General features: G+C 38.7%; 1 protein-coding gene across 1 annotated transcript; it reads left to right on the forward strand.

Moving 5' to 3' along the window:
• The first annotated feature begins 1,655 nt into the window (after positions 1 to 1,655).
• LOC112200357 lies at positions 1,656 to 2,706 on the forward strand. Its single transcript, XM_024341384.2, has 2 exons — positions 1,656 to 1,945; positions 2,036 to 2,706. The coding sequence occupies exons 1-2, from the start codon at positions 1,795 to 1,797 to the stop codon at positions 2,491 to 2,493; spliced, it is 609 nt and encodes a 202-aa protein (XP_024197152.1). The 5' UTR covers positions 1,656 to 1,794; the 3' UTR covers positions 2,494 to 2,706.
• Positions 2,707 to 12,095: the final 9,389 nt, after the last annotated feature.

A 12,095-nucleotide genomic window follows, 5' to 3' on the forward strand; every position in this document is an offset into this window, starting at 1 on the left:
CAGTTGTTAGATCTATATGAGTAGATCAATTCTGCAAATTTTCAGTCAAATTAATAATTGTTAAGGCATTCAGAATTGTGATTTACAATTATAAACATGAATGGTTCTGGTTTGACAGATTTGGTTTGTCTATTGATTTAATCTAGGTTGATACCTTAACAGTCACTAATTTAGCTGAAATTTTGCAACAGAGATCTATTCATGGAGTCCTAAGAAGTGAACAGTCGAGATGCTGATATGTGATCTCAAAGTGGGTCCCACAAGGGATCTATTAAAATTACTAAAAAAAGGATATCTTAGTGAAATATATATATATATATATATATATTTATATATTGATAGGTAGAATAGGTTCATAGTATTAATGAAATCAACCTAGTACATACACCAATACATGAAATTCAAGCAGACATGCCTAACTACATTGGTACATAACTACCTTAGACAGTTAAGCTCCTAGTCTAAGCTAAACAAAAACACTTTGCCTTTGAAGGAACTATATAGGCTGTTACTTGCACCCGTCAAGCATGTAATTGTGGTGGGAAACACCAATAACACTTCTAGGAAGACACATAGAAGAACTTTAGCCAGGATAGATGAGACAAACTAGATCAAGCTGAACGGTTTGTCACCTAAACTAGAAAAAGAAAACATACAAAATGCATAGACCAGGTCGAAGCCCACTACCACTCCCAAAAGAAGGGACTTATTGAAAAGTAAACTAAAACAATGGAAAAGGACAATAGCCCAAGCAAGGCCCTAAGGAAAGCCTAGCAATAGGCCCAACCCAGCCCTGCCTCAACCTTCCATGTAGACCCATCAAGAGCACCCACTCCATCCGCCATCACTGTGGTCAAAACGAGGAGCTCCTCCATCCCCCCACCTCGACACAACCAACAGAGCAGGGCACCGCTGCTGCCTCCGCCTCCTGGAACAAGCCCTCCCACGTGCACCTAACGTCGAACCAAAACCAGTGCACCCATCTTCACTCGTCATAGAGCAACAAAACATAACAAAGTCGGAACACCACCGTCCAGACTCCGAACAGAGTGATCTCAAGAAGCCCAACTTTAAGAACTATCACCCGTCCGGCCACAGCCAACGACAGTAGCATGACCAAGGTCGGCACTGCTGCATGCTAGCCACCACCGGATGATTATAGAATGAAAACTGACTAGGCTCACAGATAAAGACAGTGACAGTTAGAATTTATGCTCTTTATATATAAATGTTAATATGTGGTGAAAATAACAATTTTTTGTTTAACACGAATATATTACCTAAAATCCGGTATAACCCAAGAGAATCAAAATGCCTAGAATTTTCTTACTATGAAATGACAGTCTATGTTCAAATGTATCCGCCAAGCAAAGTCGACATGAATAAAAATCTTCATACAAGTAAAAAGATCGAGAAAAGAAGACAGACAAGTCATCACTGACTATGACACTGTTTGATTAGCACCAAATAATTTCTTGATGTGCACCAAAATTATAATTTGATGGCCGAGAGAAAATGGGAAAAAGAAAGTTACAGTGTGAGCTCGGCTTTAACTCCACAGGAATAGGAATCTGATCCACCTACGTAAGCTGACCAACCCCATTCCCCTTTCACTTGGTACCCCCTCTGCAAATCAAAATTCTATAAATAAGGTCCAAAGGGTTCTATACATAGGCTTGAAAACACAACTCCAAGTCTAGTCTACAACCTCCCCAATCCTCCTCCTCTCTTCTCCAATCCCTAGTCCAGTAGTCCTCTCTCTCTTTTACTCAAACCCCTAAAGTTAAAGGCAGTATGGTCGGACCATCAGCTGACCCCACCAACACTCTCAAATTCCTCTGCAGCTACGGCGGCAAAATCCTCCCCCGTTACCCTGACGGCAAGCTCCGTTATCTCGGCGGCGAAACCCGCGTCCTTGCCGTCCACCGTTCCATTTCCTTCTCTGGTCAGTTCCACTTCCGCTACTGCCCTTTTCAGTTTGTTCGTAATATGTTATACATAGTAAGCTCATGAGGGTTTTTTTGGGTGATTACAGAGCTATTGCTGAAGCTGGGAGAGCTGTGTGGCACAACCGTCGGCCTCCGTTGCCAACTGCCAACCGAAGACCTCGACGCCCTTATCTCCGTCAAGTGCGACGAGGACCTCGCCAATCTCATCGAGGAGTACGACACAGCTGCGGCGGCCGCCACGCCGTTGAAGATCAGAGCCTTCCTTTCGCTCCCCGCCAACAAAATTCCGACGTCTCCTCAGTCATCCTCGGCGTCCTCCTCGAAATCCTCGTCTTCAAATCACAGTAATACATATGCCTCCGGATCCACTCCCAGATTCTCGATGCCGTTGCTGGCGGAACGTTGCCTCCGTCAAGTTTCGCATACGGCGCCGTTTCAGCGAGCTCCAGCAGCAGCTGGGAAAGCTCCTCACTGTGCTAATTACCAAGCTCATGGAAACCCTAGCCGTCTCTACCTCGTCCACAACGGCAACCACTGGCAATAACACACCATGTGCATGGCAGTGATAAAACCTTTGATCTGAGAGACTAGTCGGACAGAACAAATCCTATATGCCGCATTTGAAAGAGACTAAATACCAAAAATCCAAAGAAAACAAAAATCAGAGTATATATTTATATGATGTAATCGTTCAGAAGGGTTGCTTATTTTGATCCGCGGCGATTAATGAATTTTCAGTACTTCTCCAATTTCCTCATTTTTTGTGATTTGGTGAGTGCTTTTTAATTTTTGTTCTCCTTCTCTTTCGTTTTTCTTCTGCTCCCAAAAATCCAGTATCCATTGTTTGTCATTGAACAACGGAATTTTCCGTCACCGTTTCCCGGTCGTTAGATAGAGAGTCCGTTGAGGCCGTAGTCTGTTGTGCATTGTAATTTGTGTTGAATCCGTAAGCGTAACAGCTGGTGGCTGTGTCAGATCACCTGTATATATTTGCCACGTAGTGTTTCGTGTCACCGCTTAGACGTACTGTGTCTCTGTGATGTGTCACTGTATTATGGGGGCCGCGCGAGCATGCAAACCCTAATCTGATCCTCATCTTTTTCCGGTCTTTTCGTCGGTCTGAATCCTACAATTTCAGTCTTTGTTGTTTTCTCCATGTTTTCATGCTTATCTTAATCAGTTTTTTTTTGTTTTTTTTTTATTTGTACTTTGGCACTGCTTGCAGGTTTATGACGAAGGCACTAAAATGAAACAACCAAGCAGGGTGATGATTGGGAAGATAAATAGCTAGCTTTCGACTCATTTGGGAGCAGCACGTAGTAAGTTCTATACTTGACCTTTTCTGTTCTTCGATCATGTTTCAGTGATTCTCGGATGATTGAGCAAACTCAATTTTATTTTGGGTTAGTGTTATGTACTTCTATCATAGTACGTAGCATAAGCATGCAAAGCATTAGTGCTACCAAAACTTCATCATATTCAGTGCTATTTATAATGACACAAAGCATGAGTCTATTTTTGCTACGTGCTACTTGAGTGATTGAGATTGAAGAGTACTACAGCTTGGAGTGATCGAGGAGGAGGTTGTGATCACTCTAACCCTAGGGCCTAACTAATAAGACGTGCTTGACACGATGGTCTTGCCCACTCGACTTAACCTCCAGACGCATGAACATGAGTCGATTTTTGATGTGCAGCTCTTGGTACATTGTTGCCATGAGTAAAACATGGGAACACTAGGATTTTTAACCTAATTCAAGCAAGCTTAAATTTACAATTAAAAATCAAGATATTCTTAATGTCCAATATTATTATTATTATAGAGTTTCAGTGTGAAGTCTAATGACCATTTCTGTATAAGACATGTTGCTTAAAACTCGTTGTAAGCAGTTCATTATTAATGAAGTTCTTATTTGATAAAAAAAAAAAAAACAACAGTTGCGGTCGGATATATATATATATATATTTTTTTTTTGAAAGGGGTGATATTTTATTCTTATGATATCACAGTTATGGGCCATGAGGGACCATAACTAACTAGTGATGCTGATGCATGTACATATGATGGTTTGTTTGCTATTTTGACCAGATTCGATCAAGGATTGGCTGCTGGGGACGATAAGAAGGTAGAATTACTGGTTATTTCGATCGTATCATACTCAAACATCCGTATAATTCCAAAAAGCATAACAATCGCAATAGAGAAATTCTTGGAAGCAATTTGGGGACCATTTGGGTGTCAAATTAATTATCAATGACAAATAGACAAGGAGGTTCTCATCAATCAATGAATTGAATGCCAAAACAAATTTGATTAACATACATGGGATGGGAGCCAGATCGAAGTGAGCCATAATAAATTTTTCTGTATGGATCCCATTGCCATAATATATTATGTACGACAGCTGGTAATGGAATTGGTGCATGAAGGTGCACGTATATTTAAATCTAATCAAACACAAATTAAAATCAATGTCAGTGAACACAGATGTTAGATAGAGAACCTCAGAGTGATTTTTGAGTCCACTCATGTAGCATTCAAAAGGGTGGTGACGATGAGATTCCCTTGGCCCCTCTTTTAATTTATTAGTTTAGAAGTAATAATATGCGGAAAAAGTCGAGTGATTTGAGATTTGATTCCCAGTGAACGAGATATCTAAATCTTGCTTCTGGGTACGTGACAGCTTAATTAAGGGAGTTGTTTTTAAGGTTCTGATGCTTCTAGACTTTGCTAGCGAGCCTATGCCCTACCATGTGGGATCGCATTAGCTTATTGAGTAGAATGATCGAATCATTTGTCTGGATTCGATGATTGTGTTATGATCGAATCATAATACAATGAATCATATACAATGATCGAATCATAATATAATGAATCATGTTAATTTTTGACCAAGAACAAACGCGAGTTGGAAAATTTAATGACAACATATTTGGATCCCACATAGATGAGAGAGCAACATCGAGGAGCTATAATATAGGTAGATAGCTTTGCAGAGGTGTTCTGGATTGCATCTGTATGTTTGATCGATCAAATTTTGATGCAAGGTCGCTGGAAGTGTCCCATCTATTGATTAATGAAGGATAAGCAGATAAGGGTCTGAAAGAACACTAGGAACACTGCATTTGTTGGTGAAAGTGACTGAGATCGACTGATCCATCATCCATGTCTTTCCCGACCCTGTTGCTAATGATAATATAGTTAAGAAAGACGTACTTAATTAACTAAGTTACGGCCGGTGGTTATATATAGTTTTTTAAAGAGGGCCGGTACGGCTACTCTCAAGATTTGATTAATGAAACTGCAGAATACAAAAATGAGACATAGAGCCTGAATCCTATATTACAATAAGCATTGAGAAAATATCTTCTACAAAATATATGTACTTTAACAAACACCAATTAGCAAAGAGTGCATGACTGACTACTCCATTTATTTTGATAAAGCGGTGACATACTGGAAAAGATAATTCTATCACTAAAAAACATCATTACAAATAGCACAACTTTCTGACTATGTTGCTGCACGGAAACAAATCCGATGGCACTTCGTTTTATTCTGCCACTAGGAGGTTGCGTCCATTTGATTAAGTAAATGACTCGCTTCCTCGCTAGGCCAGATAAGACACACTGAGTGTGCATACTGGGATCAAACCCATAACGCCCTACCAAATGGTGATAAGGACTAATTACAGACATCAAGCCACATCTAATTAAAAATAAAAAGCAATAAAACAATGAAGAAAAATAGTTTAGGCACAGAGTCGAAGCTCAGGCCCAGTTACTATCATGCCCAAGCCAAAGCTCCAGACGGCAGGAGGCACGACACACTACAAGAAATATGGCTTTTTGCAAGGAATTTTTTTCCTTGTAAAAGACTGAAAATTCGTTGCATTAACCCAAATGCAAGGAATATTCCTTGCATTTGAGTCCTTGCAAAGATGCTCTTGCAAAAGAGCAAATACAACAACTTGAAAATTCCTTGCATTTGAGTTCACAAATGCAAGGAATTTTTCATCTCAAATGCAAGGAATTTAGCACTTGAGGTTAACTATGGTTAACTGATATACAAGGACAATTCCTTGCATATCATTCCTTGCATTTAGTAGATGCAAGGCCCTTTTTAGCAATTACATGCTATTTAAAGTTTAATTAAAATTAATTTATTATCAATTACTTACCAAATCTAACAAAAAAAATTTGAGGCTTTCAGTAAATGACTTACTTTATTATAAATTAGAGTAACGATTACATATGAAAAATTCCAGGAGTAATAACTCAAATGTTCACAAAGACTTTGAGATAATCTCAAAGCTTCAGATTTACAAGTTTACAAGCACATAACAGTTCTAGCTGGAGCAGCGCAAATTTAATGGTGACCAAAAAGTTGTACGTCGAGCCTACAAAGACAAGCAATGACAAGCATCAGAAAGAGCATACATGATAACAGCCTCACAGAAAACGAGTTCATATTTGTATCGTAGAAACATTAGAAATCCAAACCTATTTTGGGTTTGGCATGGACTTGGTTAATATTAGAAACGGTATACATGATAACAAGCTCACAAAAAACCAAAGTTGAAATATACTAACCAACAAAGTGCATATGCAGCAGTTTAGAATCAAAGCTAGAGTTCCAATTTAATGACAATCAGCCATAAAAATAGAAGTGTAAGAAAACTTCTCCTGAAGACTCATTTTTGACATATTATTTTTATAGTTAGGCCAGAGCGTAACTATCTACAACTCAGAACTTAAAACAGAAAGTGAGGAGCTTATTCTTGACAAGTAATCCTTGGGACAATTACGAAACTCATAAAAACAAGTTTCTTAAACTAGAAAAGGAAGATTAGTAATAGAGGTCAACTTTCAAAAAAAGTTGAAAGAGAAGAACATGAACAGAAGATTGCATGTATTCTTCAAGTACAGGGGAATGGTTGATTGACATTTGCACGGGAATATGCTTGGCACAATAGAATCATTACTTTGCCAAATCAAGGTCAGAGGAATAGAGAATCATTAGTTACTTAACTTGCATTCTGATGGCACATTGGAACATCATTAAAACCTAACTTACTGCTTAACTACAATTAACTCAATCAAAAGTAGGCTCGGCCAGAAAACATACATTTTTCACAAGTCACATAATACACTTATGTTAAACTTGGATTCAGCTATGATAACATTTCTGAATGAGAGAATTGTGGTTGTACAACAAAATATTGAAGACCTAGAAACTTGGTAAAGAAAAAGAGAATACCTGAAAATAATAGCAACAAATAAAGGGACCTGCGTCCAAGTTGCTTAATGCAGATGCTTCACTCACAAAGCTGTAGCTTACTGTAGTGAAACATAAATTTGTCTCCGAACTATGGCTAACTCACATCCCAAATGTACATATATCCTTTCAGTGAGTAGAAAGGGATAAAAATAGTAGGAATAGACATGAATATAAAGAAAAAAAGCTCTAAGATTAGATCTGATGGAGAGAAAAAGCAGAGGAGATCACGAATCAGTAACAGTTAAAAGGAAAAAAAAAAAAAAGAGGTATCTAGCTAGGGTACATATCTATGTAGAGAGCTTCACCAGCTTGACAACTCCATTGACTTTCTTAGTGCTAGCCGACAAGCACACAATAGCATCACCTGGGGTCAGTTGACTTGTCCATCATGCAAAGGCGCTGAAAATGACAAGCAGGAAGAGAAGATATTCAAAACTCAAAATGAAGGTAACAAGCTCAAAGCCAGTTTGGACTAATCAGTGAATATACTAATATATGGTGTGTATGTTTATCTAATGTGTCCTTGAGAAAAGTTAACGTGTGTGATCATTAAAGTGAAAGAAGATACAACCAATTATAGCTTTAAGTGAAAGAAAAGTATTCTTGCTACCATGGAAAATTTGATAGATAACTTGGTTTTGTTCTTTCAGAGGATCTAATGCAAGAAAACAGTCCACAACTTCATACTCTTGGAGGCATCTCTCTTCTATTCATCAATATTTACGAGTATGCTAGGCCCTGCACCAGACCAAATAAGAAAGCATTACCATTTGTGAGCTTCATTAACTTATTAAAGTGTACTAACAAACATCTGTTGCTACACTATCGTGATATCATAACATCAATTCCAAATTATAATTTTCTACCTAATAGGCAACAAGCTCAAATCTTGTTTGGAATTAGAAAATTACAAAACCAGCAAAGAAGAAATTGAAGAAACAAATGTACCTCTAAGACCCAAACACAAATGCAACAAATGGGCATACCTGCAAATATAGCCAAAGCAAAGACCTCTGCAACCTACAAAAATTTGCTCTGAGCTTACTACCCATTGAATTTCTTAACAGAATCACAATTAAAGACCAAAAAATTAACTCCAATTTACCAAAAATAAACTGTAAAGGTAAACCAAAATGCAGAAAATACCAAACTAGCTGCAAGAAATTGATGATAAGCAGAAAAGGTCCAATAATACCTTTCCAAAACGGCAAAGCAAAGTAACCAGAAGGAAATGGCTAGTCATGCGCAGCTCGGTGATTTAGAGACCGATATTTCTTCCGATGTCTGGTAATCTATCATGAGCCGATAATTAACTAAGCCCTCATAGAACTAACCCATTCCTTAACGAATAACAAAGAAGACAAAGGATTAAAGAATCAAGAGAGAGCATGTGAGATTGAAAGAAGTATTTGGGGCTGAGGTGTTCGGGTTTGTGATTTGGGAATCAGGGATTGGGTATAGATTGGGAATTAGGCATGAGATGAATGAAACCTGAAATGGGAAGGTGATAGAGATGGAGGAGAGGGAGCTTCAATGGCAAAGACCTCTGCAACCTACAAATTTGATCTGAGCCTGCTACCCATTCAATTTCTTGACAGAATCACAACCAAAACCAAAGTATTACCAAAATTAACTCCAATTTACCGACAATAGATTGCAAACGTAAACCAAAACGCAAAAAAATACCAAACGAGTGACAAGAATCGATTGCTAAGCAGAAATCGAGGGCAACAAGAAACTGATTGCTAAGCAAGAAGTCGAGAGAGCATGTGAGATTGGAGGAGGTAACTGGGGCTGAGGTGTTAGGGTTTTGGGTATTACGGATTTTGGGCTTAGATTGGATTTCAAAGGAAATGAAGCAGGATGTGAGAGGCTGAGAGAGAAGGATGGGAGAAGATGGATGGCGAAGGTCCGATTCAGATTTGGTTGTTGGTGTTTGGTGTGTTTTTCGATCTGGTTTCTGAGAGTGAGAGCGACTTGGAGGAGAGATGAGGAAGTAAAAGATAGAGAAAGAAAGAAAAGGGAAAAAAAAAGAAAAAAAAAAGCAAATAGTCTGAGCGGCAAAGATCCCGCCCGATTAATGCAAGGAAATGAAAATTTTATACAATGAATTTACGCTTTTTCTTATTTTGGTTACTCAAATGCAAAGACTTTTTCTATTCCTTGCATATCCTTCCAACCAAAAGCAAAGATTTGTATAATTCTTTGTATAACATAACCAAATGCAATGAATTGTCAAGTCCTTGCAGATCACTTCGTTCTATTAGCCCATATTTCTTGTAGTGACACCACCCTCTCACCTGCACCACCCTTGTTGTTCGACCGCCGCCAACATCATCGCTGCTACCAGCTTGACCGCCAAGCGATCGTGTTCCGATCAATACGTCGGATAGAGACACCGCTCCTCCCCAGATCAAAGACAAACCGCCTAAAGCAAATCGGATCCCACTGATCCGATCTGAGAACCGTCCATCCTAGCGCTGCCACCACAAAGTCATCACCTCCAGGTAACCTTAGGCTATTTGCACTTCATTCTAGGGTCAGAAGACACCGGCCCTGTCTCTAACCGCTGCGGTCCTTCCCCATTAGAACCTCTAACCGTTCTCGATAACACCGCCATCCCCCCGCAGTCCTAGCTTCGACTAGACCACTCTCCACCAGACACTAGGTCTGTTCAAGCCGATCCGACGACGACACCGTGAGGGTACGCCGTTGGACAAGGCATAACTCCCCAACGCGTCTAGGTTTTCCTCCACCTTTTTGGGAGCACTTTTAGGTTTTTATTCTTCTCCTTTCTTTAAACAATGGATTATGGGAGACTAATTATGTGAACTTCTTAGTATATATAGAGGTAGTGCATGCCTGCCTTAGTATTAGTACATTTGTGCAAGGCTGCAAGAGTGATCTAAACCTGACAATTGATAAACCCTAGGTAATCATTCTTTTGGAGTTGCGGAGAATAAGACAACTTGCCGTACTATTATTCTATGATGTAGTCGGAAGTAACGTGTTACAAGCTATAAACTCTAGAACAAAAATTATGATTCCACTAGAGAATATAAGAAAAATCTCAATTTGATTGATAATAATATGAAAAATAGAGTCCGCATGCAGTCGTTTAAGATTGCTTATATAGTAGAAAGGAAACCCAAGGGCGACTAACAATCAATCATAAAAGCCCACAGATTAAATCAAAATAAATAAAAAATAAATTAGAAAACCTAAATTGCTGGAAAAATAGTAAAATACAGTTTTGAGGCCCGAAACGACCTCGGAAGCCCAAAAAAGCTCATACATCGTGGTGAAGTAACAAGTTTGACTCCTAGTGTCTTTTCCTTCTCGAAAATGTATAATAATCAGCATTTTGACACCGGCCAACTTTGCAGCAAACCGATTTTACTCATTTCACGATCAAATTGCTATTCGATCCTAGATATCATCCGCTCTACATCATTCTATGTCATAATCTACTTACTCTTTTCAGAGATAAACATGCAATGAATGCTACTATTTAAAACTTTAACCACTTTCTAATTCCGTAATTGATATATATATATATATATATATATGTTTTGTCAACTCTCTCATTCCTAATCTTCAACAACAAATTTTTATAGTAAATTTTCATATCGATAGGATAGAGTAAACAAAAACATGCATATAACTTTTAATACAAGATATTCGAGTTAATTTGATTCTTTTTTTAAAAAAATCAAATACATTAAAAGAAACTTAACTAGGTTATAGAGATGTCAAAATTGGTAGGGCTGGCATTTTGGACAAAATGGGCCGAATCGGCCGAGTTTTGAATTGGCCCGAAGCAAGTTGGACCAAAATCTTGGCTTACTGACAATTCAGCTCGGCTGAGCCGTAACGATGGCTCGTCTTATGCTTGGCTACGGTATGAGATATTGCATACCGTCGGTATACCGTACCGACATTATACAATACCTCATATCAAATAATTAAACATACCAGCCGAGTTTCGAACTAGCCCGAACCGAGTTGGGTCGAAATCTCGGCTTACTGACAATTCAGCTCAGCTGAGCCGTATGGATGGCTCGTCTTATGCTTGGCTACGGTATAAGATATTGCATACCATCAGTATACCGTATCGACAGTATATAATACCTCATATCGAATAATTAAACAAAATATATAAAACCTTGGAAGATATTGCATACCGTCAGTATACCGTATCGACAGTATATAATACCTCATACCGAATAATTAAACAAAATATATAAAACCTTGGAAGAGGTAAGGTTGGAACCCCCCACCTCTTTCACAACAGCTCAACTCCCCATCACTGGAGCACGAGCTGCCCTTAATATAATATGTACAAACTGTTATAATATGATATAACTTGCTTGCTAGAAAGTAGAGTATGAAGAGAGAATAATGGATGGGGGGAAAGAGGTGTGTCTTCTCATTTTCATTAGTTCCCTTTAAATAGGGGTAGAGTTACTTGATGATCACACTAACTTGGTGATCACTCATATGGTAACTTGATGATCACTCATAAGATGACTTGGTGATCACTCCCAAGGTTACTTGGTGACCACTCTTATGGTTTCTTGGTGATCAATCTCAAGTTTCCTCAATTTACATAATGGACTCTAACTAATGAGTATTACATGTTGTTCCAAAATAATTACGTGGACAACCACATAGTTGTAGTATTTACAACACTCCCCCTTAGATGTCCACCAATTAATTTTGGTGCTGGACGCGCTTATTGTTGCCTTGTTAAAATCTTGCCAGGTAACAAAAACCCAATGGGAAAAAATAACCCTAGTCGAAGGAAAAAGAATACAACGCGCATATGTCCTATTGAGAATGATTTAGGGTGCTTCCCCTGATTG

Source organism: Rosa chinensis, chromosome 4, assembly GCF_002994745.2.
Source record: "Rosa chinensis cultivar Old Blush chromosome 4, RchiOBHm-V2, whole genome shotgun sequence".
Classification (NCBI taxonomy): Eukaryota; Viridiplantae; Streptophyta; class Magnoliopsida; order Rosales; family Rosaceae; genus Rosa; species Rosa chinensis.